The 17,199-nt window shown below is 44.2% G+C and overlaps 1 protein-coding gene across 1 annotated transcript in view; it reads left to right on the forward strand.

Moving 5' to 3' along the window:
- The first annotated feature begins 302 nt into the window (after positions 1-302).
- The window catches only part of PPP2R5A (protein phosphatase 2 regulatory subunit B'alpha), a 47,671-nt gene continuing 30,774 nt past the window's right edge, over positions 303-17,199 (forward strand). The window contains exon 1 of the mRNA XM_065679374.1: positions 303-1,286. Coding sequence (XP_065535446.1) covers positions 1,136-1,286 — 151 coding nt within the window. The 5' untranslated portion in view covers positions 303-1,135. The remainder of the gene's footprint in view (positions 1,287-17,199) is intronic.

The raw sequence follows: 17,199 nt of genomic DNA on the forward strand, positions 1-17,199 counted from the left end.
CATTCCCGCCCCCCAGCGCGGATTGGCTGGCGTCCGCCCCACCCGCTCCATCCACCCGTTCCCCTTCCCTCGCCTTGGAACGTCACCGGTAAGCCCCGCCTACAGCCACGCCCTTCCTCGCGATTGGACAAATCTGCCGTCAATCACTCCCGCCTCGCTCCCGCGCCCTCCCCAAGCCCGTCAGCGGGGAGAGGGGCGGGGGGTGCCCCACGATCCTCTCTTCTCATTGGCCGTCCTTCGCCGTCAGTCATCCGGCAGCGGCCGCTCCTCTTGCCCCCTTGGCGGCGGCTCCGCCCCGCCCCTCTCCCTTCCCTCCTCCCCTCAACTCCGCTCGCTCCGCCAAGTTCCGCGGCCCCTCGCCCGGCGGCTCCGGGGCGCTGCGGCTGCGGCGGGCGGGCGGGCACCTGGCGGCGGCCCCAGCTTGGAGCAGGCAGGATGACGGCGGAGGCGCGGGGAGCAGCCGGCGGCAGCTGAAGGCAGAGAGCAGGGGCGTGTGGAAGCGAGCGGCTGAGGAGCGGCGAGGGGAAGCCGCCTTCCCGGCGAGCTCGGCCCAGGGGCGACTCCGGCCGATGACAGCGGGCTCGGCGCGGGCTGGCGCAGGCGAGCCCGGCTGAAGGGGACGCGGAGCGAGCGAGGCGGCAGCGGGGCAGCGGCTTCCCTGGGGCCGGCCCTGCCCTGAGGAGAGCGGGAGCCGCGGCCGCGCTGCCCCCACCCGCCGCAGGAAAGTTTGGCGCCCGCCCGCCCCGCGGAGCGGAGTTGTCGCTGGGTTGGTTTGTTTGTTTTTCCCTTCCCTTCTCCCCCTCTTCCGCTCCCCCGCCGGCCGCCGCTCCCCCCCGCCTCCCCGGCGGCCGGCCCCGCGCCCAGAGGAAACGCCGAGGGAAGCAGGAGCAGCGGGGCCAGGCTTCAGCCGGGAGCTGGGAGCCTCCCCAGCGCCCGCCGCCAGTCCCTCTCTTCCCCTCTTCCCGGCCGTGTGGCGTGCGCGGACGGGGGGACCTGGGCCTGCCGTTCCCTTGGATTTTGTGGGGGGGTTGTGGTTTTTGTTTAAGCCCCTTTTTTTTGGCCGCCCGCTTCTCCCTCCGCTTTAATATATGCTTCTGGAGAGCGACGTCCCCCCGCGCCGCCTCACCGCCCAGCCATGTCGGCGGCCATCTCTGCCGCGGAGAAAGTGGATGGCTTCACACGGAAATCGGTGCGCAAGGCTCAGAGGCAGAAGCGCTCGCAGGGCTCCTCGCAGTTCCGCAGCCAGAGCAGCCAGGTGGAGCTCTCGCCGCTGCCCCAGCTCAAAGGTACCCGTCTGCGTCTTCCCCCCACCCCTCCTCTCCTGCGCGCCCCAGCCCTCCGGCTACAAGTGCCGGTGCCCTCGGTCGCCCGGGGCTGCCTTCTTCTGACACCGCTCGCATGCCCCGCGCTGCCCTGTGGCCGCCTGCCCTGCCTTGGCCTCTTCTCTGCACCCTCTGCCCTTTAGCCGTGTCCTCCTCCGCTCCCGGTGCTTTCCAGGGCGCTTCCTCTACTCGTATAAATAGGTGTCGTACGGGTTGGTTCTCCTTTACTGCCCCAGGGACTGACTCCACTGACTCGCCACCCTTTTCCTGGGTAACTTAGGAGGAAGCGTAGGGCGGGCAGGTTTGCTTTTTGAGGGCTTTCTGCGGAAGATGGGGACGGTAAGTTGACTTGAGGAGTGCTGGCAGTCGAGCTCCTAAACCTCGGAGCGATTGGTGGCTCCTCCCACGAGGGGACTTTGCAAAGAGGAACTCTATGCCTGTGGCATAATATGCTGATTTACCGGAGAGAGTTGGCGTTTGGCTTCTTGGTTCCTTTCCATCACTTCTGGGGAGTATTTGAATGGCGTTTTGGCTTATTTTAATGATCAGGAGTTGCCTCAGAGGCCTTCTGAGTAGTGGTGTACTGGGAGCACTCCACAAGTGAAGGGAAACTGTAGATGCTGACCCTGCTGACAGTACAATAGGTAGTGCAGGTTTTATCCTTTGCACGGGAGCTAAAATCTGAAGAGACTCAGTTTGTTAGATTGCAGAAGTAAAACGGAAGTTAACTGCAACATTTAAACATCAAAATAAATGTACAGGTATTTGTTCTTTTTAAAAGTCTTGATTAGGCAGGGAATATAAACTTGTTACTAAAGTATTTGTCAGGGACTTGGGAAATAAGGGAGAGAGATTACCTTAACGTGACCCAGCGTATTAATTCTACTTCCACAAGTGTTAAAGTCTTACGTTTTTTGAAGCTGCATCATAACGATGGTGGAAAAAATCTGATGACTGTCAGCAAATACCCAAAATCTGAATTAAATAGAGCAAACTTAAAAATCTTCCAGGATAGTGCATATTTTTGATTTCTATGGCTTTTACTGCTGTGTCTGTAGTATTCAAGACTTTCATTTTTTTCCTACTCTTGAGTGGCAGATGTACACGAACAACAAAACTGGCTATTGGCAGAAATGTTATTAAACACAAGCTTGGGCAGGAGAATAACAAGGGGAGTTTTAGGGGCTTTTTAGCGTGTTTGTTGCAGCAGCTTTGGGTGTTACTTGTAACAACAGCAGGGGTGTTCTTGCTGCTTGTTTTGGGCTTTTCTGTGTGAAGTTGTGTCCTGCGTTAGTGCGCTGGTTTGATTTGAGGGATTTATAACTAGAATAATCTGTTTTAAACTGATGTAGCTCCTGCTGTTCATGTGCTGCTTTGACAGTGTATTTTCCTCAGAGCATTTTTATAAAGCAACACTTGAGACCTTGTAAAAGCACTTGGTAAATGTTGCACATAGGTGGCAGACTTCAGAAAGTTAGAATCCTGATCCAGCAAACAGTTAAACATACGGACTTTATGCAGGGAGTAATTCCAGCTTCAATCAGCAAAATGTCCAAGTTTTGCTGAGCTGGGACTCTAATATTAAATTTGTAACTCCATATGATTAAGTCTTACAGTTTTGTGAGTGTGGTTTTACAGCTTTTTACTTCTAATACAGAGAAAGTTTGCATCAGCAGCTCAGACGTTTGGAAATTTGAGGTCATAAACTATCAGAGGAATTTCTTCAGTTAGGCAGAGATTTTATAGGAGTTTGAATTGCCTTAAGTTCTTAAAGGAAAATCACAACTGTTTTTATGCTTGTGATATAAAGACTTGTCCTCTAAACCTGCTTCAGAACGTAAATTGTGGGCAAAATGTGCTTTTATAATATGAGTTGTCAGGAAGTTGGGCAGCACTGCTCTGCATGTTTTCTCCCTTGGGTTTGTGATGTTGGGAAATCGTAGCTATAAGATGTAGGATGATTCCTTTCCATCTGTCTTATTCTTCTTCGTTTTCTCTCTCGAACCTCCCCTGCCACCCAAACCAAAAAAGGGTCTAGGAAAGAAAGGGTTTGCTCTCTATATGCATTTATAAACCATTTTGTTCTAATCAAGAAAAGATGAAGCTTTGCTTTAAAAGTTAACATGGAATTCAGTAATAGCTGTGATGCTGCCAGCGTGGTATCATCTACAGAGTAGTAGACAGTGTTCTGACAGGGACTGTGAAGTACATTCATTATACTGATGCCTATAAGGGTGTTCAGCGTGCACTTAGGAAATTAGACGAAGACTTTTTGCTTTTCCAGGTATGTTCTAATAAATGGTTACATCAGAGGTGTTTGAAGCCTGTATTTGGAGAAAAGTAGCGTTTTGTAGGTGAAAAAAGCAGTTGGATATTAATCTTCTGTAAAATCTTTCATCTTTTTTATAGTTATTACTTTCATTACTTTTCAGAAACAGATATTCTAAATGAAATATAAATCTCCACAATAGGTTTGTCAGACTGGCCTAAAAGACTTGCACTGATTTACCAGGAAGGGAGGGGTGTTCCAGAAGAAAAAGTACTCATCCACTTTTAAAAACTACCTTCTTGGGTAGATAATGTTGTGGGTATTTTTTCCCCTTTATCTAAGGACTGTTGTTTGTTTGGCACTGAAATGGCCAGATCAGGTTGTGTAACATGATTTTGTAGTTGTGTTGTTGGAAAGCCTGTAGACAGATAATCTTAAAAGTACATGTTTCTGGAGTTAATCGTCCTGCTGCTGTGTATGACCAAAATGCCTTAATTTGGCTGTGTAGTGTATTGCTACTAGGAGAAGAAATCTATCTGTAACTAGTAGGGAACAGTCCCAAATAGTACTTGCATTTCTCTTTGGAGGTTTTGTTGTGGGAGTGAGATTGAGGTGAGGGGTAGCAAGACTGTGTGTTGTTAACATTCAGGTCATTTATTGTATGTGAATATAGCTATCATTTTAGCTAGAAACTCAGCAAAACCTGCTTGATGTCAGCATACATACAATAAATTAGCTATGTGTTCTTCAGTTAAGCAGGTTTCCTATGTATTTGTTATTCAGGAGAGTGTCCATTTTACTGTATTTTGTAAAAGCTGAATAAGAAACAATTGCAGACCCAGTGACAGTATTTAAAATGTTAAACCTCTTAGAAGTTGAAGTTACTTTTTCCCCATCTCCTTTTCATTGTTACTTTATAGTTTATATCATACAAATCCTTTGAAAAATGTGCAGCCAAAATAACGTGCTAGTTAACAGCAGGATTTTATCACTCCATGGGCAACTCGAGAGTGTTGAGTTTAAAGAAATCTGTCAAAGGAAGTGTTATTTGTAACATCTTAGCATCTTTTAATGTCTTTGTCTCAATAGCAAGGTGTTTCAAAACAAGACTGTGGGACTGTATGGTTATCTTCATTTTTTTGACAAAAGGGGTGCAACTTGACCTCGGAGCTTGACACCTACTCATTTCTATCACTTTTGGGTGAAGAAGCATGTAAAAATACAGGTGGAAATGGTGAATAGAAAACACAACTTGTTGCTTTTAGTACTGTTAATATGGTCTGTCAGGTTGTAAAGTAAATAATACCTTTTTCTTTTCCCCTAAGTACCGAGCATGTCAAGTGCAGCTGGAATGAATAAACATTTCCTGATGCCTTTCCATGATCTTCTCAGTAGTGAACATCCATTTGGGAAGATGCATGTCACCACAGGCTTATTTACTATATCATATGAACAAATATACTATATCAGCGAGCAAATACAAGAAAAGAAATTCTCAGTGTTCGCTTCCAAATGAAACTCTCTCCCCACAGAGAAATCTCTGTTCCTTAAAGCAGAACAACTGCAAAGTGGTCCAAAAATCTTTCAGCCATAGGCAAGTGATTGTTACAGTGATCTCTTGTGGGGCTTGGGAAGTGGTGAAGTACCCTGGAATAAGACATGTTTAAGACAACCTTCCAGTGTGTAGTTTCAGCAGTGAAATACGGAGCCTGAAATACGTGTTAACAATTGTATTTTCTTTACCTGACCCCTTGAGAGAGCTTGGTGGGGTTTGGCTGAAAACCAGGTGCTGTGTTCAAGCTAAGCTTTTGTGGGAATGTTCCAGGAAGGCCTAACAAGCTTGCTTATGGGTAGAATTCTAATGTTATTACATCTATCAGGGTCATTTCAGACCTTCAACTTTGACTAGTTTGAGTCATATAGTGTGTGCTTGAGTGACAAAAATAAGCAGAGTTAAAAACAGCTGAGAAGAATTCTCTTCTCATATTAAGTTGCCTTTGCTCCCCAAAGGAAAATGTCCTTCAGAATTTTAGGAGGGTTTACATTTACTACAGCCTTAAATAAGTATTTGTGAAATGTCAGTTTGCTGTCTCAGATGTGCACTTTTTTTTTGTATCCCTTGTGGTTCATTGTTATTTCCTCTCCTGCAGTCCCCCATCCTCTACCTTTTGTATTCAACATCCCTTGCAACTGCAATCTTCTTGCAGGAGATTTTCCATAGGAGAGAATCTTCATGTCAGGCGAAGAATGAGGATGTTCTGTAAGGAATTTAGATTTAACTCTTACTTATAATCTGAGGAGGGCATACTGTAAAGCAGTCAAAACTTCTGGTTAGTGAAGTTGCAATCCTGAGAAATGGAGAACCTATAATAGCTAAAAAAGCTTTAGGGTTGTTTTTTAATATTCTAATGTAGTTCACTGTTTAATTTTATTGTTTTTGTTTTCTATATTAAGGAACTGTTCCTCGTTTATGGAGTGGAACATTTAGTCTTCAATTCTTAACAAATCGACCTTTTTATCCTTAGGCTTGAATTTTTGGTCTTAGAATATACTTCCATCAAGAGCAACTCCTAAATATAGAGCCTATTGACAGTCTTCACATGAACTTTTCTATTTAAATCTTTCACATCTTCTGTGTGCCAGCTTAGGATCAGATTTCTTTTTCCATATTCGTTGCTTTCTGTTTGAGGCAGATATTAGTTTTGCAGGTGCTGAATTTAATGTTAGTTGCTGTAGGAGATACCGATGGAATTGCTTTATTGCTCCAGGCTATCTGGTCAAAAGAAGATTACTTCAATCTACAGATTTATTTATATGTGTATATGTATATATTGAAGTATCTATCTAAAAAAAAATCAGTGTTTTTGAAGAGGTGTGATGCCAACAGTTCTGGACAGATTAATACTGTATATCAGCGTAGAAGGGGTGTGTGTTGTGTTAGGAAAAAAGACCCTTCCACTGGGAAAGGTATAACATTTAGCTTCTATGCCATTGTAGTCCTGACTCTTGGCTTAATCTAGCAGGCTAAAATTATATTTATAGTCTCATAACAGTGTGTGCATTTGGAAGGTTGAACCACAGCCAAACTAGATGAATAGGTAGTAAATAACGCCTGTTTTATAAGACTTCTGTGGCAAAATGCTCTGTTACAAACGACTTAAAGTGACAGCTTCTCTTTAATGTCTGAATCACTGATTTTTATCACAGAGTCACTGAACTAGTTGCTGTGAAGTTTTGCTGAGTTCATGGCCAGTGAAGTATGTTGTCTACAGGATGCCTATTTCATGATATACTTTTGACTTGAAGGCAGAGCTCCTCATAGTTAAGGTTGCCTACAGTTTTCCTTCACAAGACCTTATTCTCAGCTGCTTACAGCATTGCTAAACCGTTTGGACTGAAGTTTTCCATGCCAAGTATGGACAGCTTGATTTGGAACTCTTCCTCAGACTAATTTTCTTAGTTTCGGCAAAAAAACAATTCAAACTGCTTCTAAGACTGGAAGAAAAATCAATTGTGCAGTGTCAATATTAAGGAAAAAAAAGATTAAAAAGATAAAAAGAAAGGGACTCTTCATCAGCGACTGCAGCGATAGGACAAGGGGTGATGGGTTCAAACTGAAACAGGGGAAGTTCAGGTTAGATCTAAAGCAGAAGTTCTTCCCTGTGAGGGTTCTGATGTGCTTGCACAGGGTGCCCAAACAAGTGGTAAATGCTCCATCACTGACAGTGTTCAAGGCCAGGCTTGGACAGAGCCTTGAGTGACATGGTGTAGTGTGAGGGTTGGAACTGCATGATTTTAAGGTCCTTTCCAACCCAAACCATTCTGTGATTCTAAAAACCAACTGCCTTGAGGCTTAATGTTTGCTGTACTTAAGAGCTTAGCATGTAGTTCTTGAAGATGCAGTTTAGTTCAAATTTCCAAACATGCTCAGTACCTGTTGCAGGTCAGTAACAAGACTGATTCAGTAGCTACTGTGCTATTCTATATAGATACTTCAGGATCTACTGAAGTACCTGTCTTGAAGGCAAGCTACTCTCACCTACTATGCTGTATGAGGTTGCTGTGCATAGCTTTCCTTTGGTTTTCTTGCCTGTAATACTGCTAGGCACAGCAACTAAGTGTATGGAAAACTTGTCTTTTCCTACAAGCAGAAACCCAGAAGTGTGTTGCTGGTGAGGGAATAGTGTGAAAGTGGTGGGCTGGTTAAAGAAGCTTGAGGGGAAAGAGGCTGCAGAAGCTACCTCCTATCCAGTAGCTGTAGCAAGCTCAGTATTTAAAGTCTTAGCGCTCCTGTTGTCCATGAAACTTACTGGAAATGTTTCTTGTCATACTGTCTTTTAGTGTCTTCATAGTTTCCCTTGCAGCCATGGTTTTTGAACTTCACATGGTCTTCCTGAAACTTCATGGGCTCAGGGCTTTTGTTCTGTACATCAGGAATTGATTACAGATGAGTTGGCTCACAAAATGAGAGCCTTGAAAATTTAAAAACGAGGAGAACACAACTACAAGCTACCAGGAGTAGAGCACAAAATTCACTTTCACTGTGTTGAGTAGTACTGCTTCTGTCTACTACATGTTTGGGGAGGAGAGGGAAAGTGAAGCTGAGAAATGCCAGTGAAATGTAGATGCAGGATACTAGGCCTTAGTATTTTAAGGGTATGGAGGTTATGGGAAGAGACAGCAGTCTGATCAGAATCGTAGGTGACTTGTAGCCTGCTAAAGCAGCAGTATGTATTGCTGCTATGAATATGGTGAAGGGAAAAGGCTATGCTTGCTGACATTGGTAGCTTTTGTCAGCTTCATAGATAAGATAGGATTCAGAAGAGAAGTATGAATTTTGCTGTGGAGCTGGGAGGTCAAGGTGTAACAACAAAAATGCTATTTGCACATGTACGTTCAAGATGTTCTAATTCTAGTAAGTGATTTTTAAACCCTTGAGAATTGAAGACATTACAGCTACTCCCTACCATACCAGGAAAACTTTCAGTATGTTATACAACTTTGCTTTTTCAAAGTACTGACTGATATCCAAGTCAGTTTATATCCAAGACCATCACACATTTGGAGAGCTGTCAAGCTGTGAATAAGAGGCAAAAGCAGCACTGTTGATCTTCTCAGAAGAACAGAAGGAGGAGGTGGGGTGAGTAAGGGTAGAGAGAAGGGCAGTGCAGGATGGTCCAGTGATCTTAAGGTCCTTTCCAACCCTAACTGTTCTATGACTCTGAAGAAGAGCAGGAATAAAAGTCACAGCAATTTGTCTGAATATGAAAGGGGAAACAGCTTGATTTCAGCTCTTGCTGTATTTGAGAACTAGCATAAACAAGGCAACTTTCAGAAGTGATTTAATAGGTTACTTTGGCTCTGTAGATGGTTGGGCCTTTAAAAAAATAAAACCACATCTTTTATTTTCTTAACGTCTCCTCAAATAAAATTCTGTGGGGAAGTGTAGAGGAACAAAATGGATTTAAAAAGAAAAAGAAGTTCCATTTAGTGTAACTGGGTAAAGCTTTTGCAAGTGTATGATGTTTCATGTTCAAACTCTTGTGCTGAAAGTGTGGCATACATGTAAGACTGAAGTCAGTTAAGCAGCGTAAGTTTTGGTTCCACACTGATGTAACAGCAACAAATGATGAGACTTGAACTTAGATTTTGAATTCTAGATGTGAAATCACTTTGTGCACTTGAGCACTGTTGGATTCCGTAGGGAAGCAGAATCCTGGCATTATTTTGAGATGCAAAATCCAGATGCAAGTGTGGGAACCCTGAGAGAGGTATAGGCTGGGTCCCACAGTACAGCTAGGAAGGACGTGGATTGGTGATTTATACTGCTGTGTATTTTCCCTTAAGAGTAGGAAGCAGGAGCAAAATAAACTCAGTGCATCAAAACTGTGTAAATACAGTTTAAAAGCAGTCAAGAGATTTTGCCAAATGGGAATATACTGAAGTGTAGGATCCCTCTTTACTGAATGCTTCATGTTTACAGGTTTTGATAGAAAGAACTCTTAGAGTATGGTTAAAATTGACAAGAAAAGTAGCTCAACCTTTTATTCAGGAGGCTAAACGTTTAAGTGAAGTGGGTGAAGACATCCCGCAAGTGCCTGAATATTCATCCTCTCAGGATGGCGTAGTTCCATTGTGGTCAGTGGGAGTGGGGTCACTGAGTGCAGCATAACCAGGATTTCACCTGTGTTTCCAGTTGAATTTAATCTCAGTTCTTCCTACTGTAAGGAAGAACTGATTATACCACTTACTATAAAGTAGCTCATCTGCCTCAGAAAACTGAAAATTAAGAAACGCTGCTTTAGCCAATTCATAAAGTGCATATTTATCTGAAGAATTAATCCAATACCTGTAACTTCCACCTGGATTTACACAGAGATTGAAGGGCAGAGGAATTTTTTCCCTTGGCTTTTGAAAAGCCAGATTGTACGTTTCCTCTGGCACAGATTTCCTATTAAGTTACTTCTCTATACAGCCCCTTCACACATTTGTAACAGCTAAGTGCTACATGAGCTGCAGAATGAGTTTCTGTACTTCTCTGAAGTATTGTTTAACAGCAGGTACCCCTTGGTTTCAAATAAAAGGTATTTTTACACTGCACTCAGCACTGATTTTGCCATGTGAAAACAACATGAGTGTTTCTTCAGTTTCTGGGAAAACACAAACTTGATTTGTAATGTTGACTTGCATTTTCCAGTGTGATGTCAAACTGGAGTAACTTCAGCATCTTATCCAAAATGAGCTTTACGCTTTGATAAGGTGCGGGGATGATCGTGGAAGAATACAAGTTACTATATTTAAAACCAATATCCCAGATCAGATCCACTTGTGGCATACTTATCAATGTTCACTCATTATAAAATACCATCATTTCAGTCAGACAAGAGTTTGGCAGTTGACTTGACAAAAAGGGACCTTAAACTGAAATACAGTTTCTGCTCTTTCAAACTTAAAAAGTGCAAATCAGTTCGGTTTGGTTCTTTGGTTCTGGTCGTGTGAAATGTTAACGTTCTGTGACTAGAGAATGGCTTTGGTACAGCACTGTGTGATGGGTATTGAGCTGCAGTTTTGACTGAGTCTGTGTGGCACATAACCTCATCACCTGCTTTTCAGCTGTCTTTGTCTCCTGGTGTAATGTACGTAGAGGCTACTACAGCAGCTGGGGTTGGAGCAGGAGAATAGGGAGCAGAGAGAGCTGTTCAGATTGTTCTGATTCTTAGCAGGATAAATAGAATCATAGAATAGTTAGGTTTGGAAAGGACCTCAAGATCATCTAGTTCCAACCCCCCTGCCATGGACAGGGACACCTCACACTAAACCATCCCACCCAAGGCTTCATCCAACCTGGCCTTGAACACTGCCAGGGATGGAGCACTCACAACCTCCCTGGGCAACCGATTCCAGTGCCTCACCACCTTAACAGGAAAGAATTTCCTCCTTATATCCAATTTAAACTTCTCCTGTTTAAGTTTTAACCCGTTACTCCTTGTCCTATCACTACAGTCCCTGACGAAGAGTCCCTCCCCAGCATCCCTATAGGCCCCCTTCAGATACTGGAAGGCTGCTATGAGGTCTCCCCGCAGCCTTCTCTTCTCCAGGCTGAACAGCCCCAACTTCCTCAGCCTGTCTTCATACAGGAGGTGCTCCAGTCCCCTGATCATCCTCTTGGCCCTCCTCTGGACTTGTTCCAGCAGTTCCATGTCCTTTTTATGTTGAGGACACCAGAACTGCACACAATGCTCCAGGTGAGGTCTCACAAGAGCAGAGTAGAGGGGCAGGATCACCTCCTTCGACCTGCTGGTCGCACTCCTTTTGATGCAGCCCAGGATACGGTTGGCTTTCTGGGCTGTGAGTGCACACTGCAGCCGGCTCATGTTCATTTTCTCATCGACCAGCACCTCCAAGTCCTTCTCTGCAGGGCCACTCTGACTCTCTTCTTTGCCCAGTCTCTAGCTGTGCCTGGGATTGCTCCGACCCAGGTGTAGGACAGGACTTTGCACTTGTCATGATTGAACTTCATAAGGTTGGCATCAGCTCACCTCACAAGCGTGCCAAGGTCCCTCTGGATGGCATCCCTTCCCTCCAGCGTATCAACCGGACCACACAGCTTGGTGTCATCAGCAAACTTGCTGAGGGCGCACTCAATCTCACTGTCCATGTCAGCTACAAAGATGTTAAACAAGACCGGTCCCAACACCAATCCCTGAGGGACACCACTCGTTACCGGTCTCCAGCCAGACATGGAGCCATTGACCACAACTCTTTGTGTGCGGCCATCCAGCCAGTTCTTTATCCACCGAGTGGTCCATCCATCAAATTGGTATCTCTCCAATTTAGAGAGAAGGATGTCGTGTGGGACAGTGTCAAACGCTTTGCACAAGTCCAGGTAGATGACATCAACTGCTTTACCCTTATCCATCAATTCTGTAGCCCCATCATAGAAGGCCACCAAATTGGTCAGGCAGGATTTCCCCTTAGTGAAGCCATGCTGGCTGTCACCAAGCACCTTGTTGTTTTTCATGTGCCTTAGCATGCTGTCCAGGAGAATGTGCTCCAAGATTTTATCAGGCACAGAGGTGAGACTGACTGGTCTGTAATTCCCCGGGTCTTCTATTTTCCCCTTCTTGAAAATGGGGGTTATATTTCCCTTTTTCCAGTTGTCGGGAACTTCACCTGTGAAGCAGTTCCTGGAGCCTGCCTTGTCGCAACCTCTGTAGCCTTTTTCTGTGGAATCGCCTGGGTCTTGGTGCTGGTTCATTTTCCTGGCATATGAGGGAATTACTGGGAGTAACAGGTTGTTGCGTACCAGCTTCTCTGTGGGTGCTTTCAGCTTGTGGCTGATACAGTGTAACCTGGGTTAGAATCTAAAGAATGGACCTGTTTATATACCCAGGACTTTTTCACCTTTGTTTGCCCTCTTATTAGGAGGACTTTTTGGAAGCGTGTATGTTTTACCATAGCAAAGACCTGTGTTGCAGTATGCTCTGTAGGAGCTGTATTTTCTGGTTTGGGAAAGCAGTTTGAATTCTCAGGCGTTTGTATCAACTTTGAGCTTTTTAAGTTAAAGGTTGCTGTCTGTCCTGTATTCGCATCTTCTGAGAGGGCATTTCCTAGTCCAGAAATCAGTTACTCTCCCCTCTCTCCCAGTTTAATGACCTGGCTGTGCGTGTTAATTATGTGATAAGATTTATCACTATTTCCTTAAAGAGGCAGGGCTCCTCTTTCTAAGATCACGAATACATCTTCATCAACCCAGTGTAACCACTGTCTGGGCTAATATCTTGCACGCAAAAGAGAATCATAGAATCACAGAATGGTTTGGGTTGGAGAGGACCTGAAGATTATCCAGTTACAGCCCCTGCCACGGGCAGGGATGTCCCACACTAGAGCAGGTTGCTCCAAGACCCTGTGTCCAACCTGGCTTTGAACACTGTGAGGGATGAAGCAGCTATAGCTTCTCTGGGCACCCTGTGCCAGCGCGTCAGCACCCTCACAGGGAAGAGCTTCTGCCTTAGATCTAACCTGAACTTGCCCTGTTTCAGTTTGAACCCATCACCCCTTGTCCTGTCGCTGCAGTCCCTGATGAAGAGTCCCTCTCCAGCATCCTTGTAGCCCCCTTCAGACACTGGAAGCTGCTCTGAGGTCTCCACGCAGCTTCTCTTCTCCAGGCTGAACAGCCCCAGTGTTCTCAGCCTGTCTCCATATGGGAGGTGCTGCAGCCCCTGATCATCCTCATGGCCTCTTCTGCACTTGCTCCAACAGCTCCATGTCCTTCTTATGTTGAGGACACCAGAACTGCACACAGTGCTGCAAGTGGGGTCTCACAAAAATAGAGTGGAGGGGCAGGATCACTAACCTCTCAGAGCTTCTGGTTATATTCAAGATAGGCCCATCCTGGCATTAAAACTGCATGATGATTTTGAAATAAAGACAGTAAATACAGTAGCAGTGTTTGCCAAAATGAGAAATGAATGCATTGGGGAGCATTGCAGTTGGCTTACTGTGGAAGAAAGCTGCTTTCAAATACAAGAGGAGTAGCATAATGGGTTTTGAAAACATACACTTGTTCTGTGTAAGAAGTCAGAGTTCTTTGCCTTTTGTGATAAATATGGTATCACTCCGAACAGCACAAATTGCTCAACTCCTCAGTGCTTTCACAAGCAGCACTGGTTCAGCTGTGTCAGGTCATTGGACAATATTCTTACTTTCTACCTTTCTTGTTCTTGCATGGAGCTGAGTTTCAGTTAGAGTCTGAACCGGTGGTGTGCTCTTGAGGAAACCTTTGTGGTACTGGAGTTTGTTAAGAATGGCGTGGTATTTTTTACGTTCTGATTCCAGTCATTGGTATGTTTGAGGTTTTTGGGTGTTTAAGGAATCAGTGGTGCTTTAATTCTCCTTTTTGGGAAAACATTGTAGAAATGAGGTGAATTGTAGCAGACCTGGTTACTAGAGGATTTTTTGAGGACCAAGAGAATAATTTCTGTTACTTCTTGCGTCTGGCTGCATGTTGCTTTCTGTAATTAGAGAGTAGGAAATAAGCTATTGATACGAAAGCCCTTCAGCAGGGTACTTTCTTACTGTACAAAGTGTCTTGGTTGACTGAAATCTTCATGAAAATCAGGGGATTTAATGCGGTAGCTGGAAATTCTTAACTCTATGAGATTATAAGAAAGCTTGGAAGGTGGTAGAAACAAGATAAGACGCTTGCAGTTTCCCATCACTGCAAGGAGTCACGGCACAGCAGTTGTGACAGATGTTGTTAGATCAGCATAGGCTTTTCAAATTCAGGACTGATTTGTTAAGGGCAACTGCTAGCCATGTGCAGTGGCAGATGTGAGACTGAACAAACAATATCTGTTACTGGATGGAAGAGAGCTTTCCAGGAGTGCTTTCAGTAAGCAACTTCAAATTGTCTATAGCTTCGCCTTTGTAACTTTGTAAGCATTCTTTTTCCTTTCTTCATTTCTTTCCCCTTTTCTGTTCTTCATTTTTTCCCCTTTCTTCTTTTTTTCCCCATTTTCTTTCTTCTTTTCGCCCATTTCTCTTGGCGTGCGTCACAGAATTAATCTTAAATCCAGGCTGTTCTAATGAGAAAATGTTCTGATTTCTTACCAATTTCAAAAGAGAAATGGAGGTTTACTTGGATGATTTTTACCAGGTTGGTTGGTTTGGGCAGTTTTAATGTGACTTTGCACAGCTGGTTGGAGAAAGGTGTATATTTAACTTAGATAAATCATGTGTTATAGGGGCAGTAAGGTGTCACAGTGTACCTTTAAAGTACTGTTCATGCGGATCTCTTAGTGGAAGTTCTGCCTGACCACCATCCGCAGAGTAGTTTACCTGTAAGTGGAATCATAGAATAATTGGGATTGGAAAGGACCTTAAGATCATCTAGTGCCATGGGCAGGGGTGCCTCACACAAGACCGTGTTGCCCAGGGTTCTGTCCAACCTGACCTTGAACACTGCCAGGGATGGAGCATTTGCCACTTCTTTGGGCAACCTGTTCCTTATATCTAACCTGAACTTCCCCTGTTTAAGTTGTTTGAACCCATTACCTCTTGTCCTATCACTACAATTCCTGGTGAAGCACAGCAAAAGCTCAGCTCAGCTCTGCTCCTTATCTCAGATTGCTCCTTTGCAGTCCTTTTGATTTCTGAAATGAAGAGCTGGTTAGTATGAGCACACAGGTCCGAGACAGGATTGACCAAAATGCCTTCTGTACCTTTAGTTCAGGGTTGACCAAAATGCCTTCTGTACCTTTAGTTCAGGATTGACCAAATGCCTTCTGTACCTTTAGTTCTGTGCCAAGTTTTGTTTTGCTTATCTCCTATATGTAGCATAAATTTCCTTGTAGCCTAGTGTTTGAGAATACTGTTCTACTCTGTTGTATACCAAACTCCTCTTGTGAGCAAACATACTACTGTGTAGAGACTTGGATGACTTTTAAGATGCATAATCTTGTTCTGTCTGACCTGGAAGGTCAGAGCTCTGTTGGCTGAAAACACACAGAGGAACTTACTCAGCCCTTTCCAGAGTTTAGCTGTAGGCTTTGGGTAACAGGTAATGTGAAAATTCATGCTGTCAAACTCTGAATGGGGGGGAGAGGGGGAAACCTACAACCCTGATCTATTAAGAAATGGTACTTATTCCTTGGGGTGGCAGAGTTTTTCTACATGGAAGACCTGAAAATACTGGTGACAAGACTCCTTGGATACTTAAGGTGCTGCGCAAGTGCTCATCTGAGTAGCCCCACCAGTTTCAGTTGGGCTGCTGAGCTACCAAAAGCTTCTGTTACAGGTGTATGGTGTTACTGGAGAATGTTATAGACTTACCAGTATAGCCAAGTTTATTGTGATGATTTTATACAGGGGCTACATTTTCCTTTGAAAAGGAACTTAAAGAAAACCAAAACAAATAATTTAAAAAACCCCCACATAACCCCAAACTTATTATTCAGAAAAGTAGCTCACTTAATGTGTGGGTAAGATTTTTCAGTTCTCATACCTCTAGAGTTGGGTGATGTGGTTACAGAGTGAGCTAACAAACAGCTCACTGCAGCTGAAAGGAGTATTTGCTCCCATCAGTAATCTTGTGCCAGGGCACATCAGGCCCCTCCAGAAGCCATTTAACCTCACTAATACAGCCATGTTATTGAATTAAAGCAGCTCACAGAGGAGTCTGACAAGTTCCAGAGGCAGTGTTGAGGGATGGATGTGACTGAGAGCAGAGGAGGGGAAGAGAGGAATAAATGGCAAAGGGGTAGTGGGGGGAGACTTCTTTCCTCTTCATTGTTGGCCAGCTATTCTGTTGCCTGTCAAGGTGAAGATGCAGACTTCTGAGAACCTGGAAACACACTGTCTGTCCCCTGTTGTAACATCAGTTGCATCAAAACTCCATTTCTTAATGGTTTACCATGCCTATAACATAACCACTGATACCCAGATGCTGTAAGAGATCACAATACACACAAGAACTTCCCAGGGCAAAAATAAGTCTTAAATTTAGGTTAAACAGGACTCCCTACACTTCATTTATGTAGGCTGGGGCAGAGTTTACCAGACTGACCCTTTCCAAAGTAATACCAAACTGAAAAGAACTTGTACAAGTGTTGATAATTCAGTGATGTGAAGAAAGAAATAAAACAAGCAAACAAACCCAAACACTTGATATCTCATAGTAATGTTCTCCTTTCTCCATGTCTGTTATGCCTTCATTCTCCTCTGGCACATCCCTCCACTGTTGAGTACAGCTGCATATAGTACAGTAAATGTAACCAGACAGCAAAGACTAAATGTTGAACTTCGCATTGTGGAATATGTAACATAACTGTGGCATGAGCCTTGTCACGTATCAGTCCTTGTGTATGTTTCAATTTGTCAGGGAATTATGTGGAAGTGTAGGATTGCCATCTCTCCTTACCCCATTTACTGTAAGGGGAGATGTAGTACTTCATTCCATAAGAACACTGTCCCCTAAGTGTTGGAAAAGGCTGTGTGTGGACTGCTTTAAAAGGAAAATTTCATGGTTGTTTCTCTGGCTTCTGCATCTTCTGGGGTAGCTTTTTCAGGGAAAAATAGAAATATTGAATTAGGTAAAAAAAAAATACT

This window comes from Lathamus discolor, chromosome 5 (assembly GCF_037157495.1).
Source record: "Lathamus discolor isolate bLatDis1 chromosome 5, bLatDis1.hap1, whole genome shotgun sequence".
In the NCBI taxonomy this organism is placed as follows: Eukaryota; Metazoa; Chordata; class Aves; order Psittaciformes; family Psittacidae; genus Lathamus; species Lathamus discolor.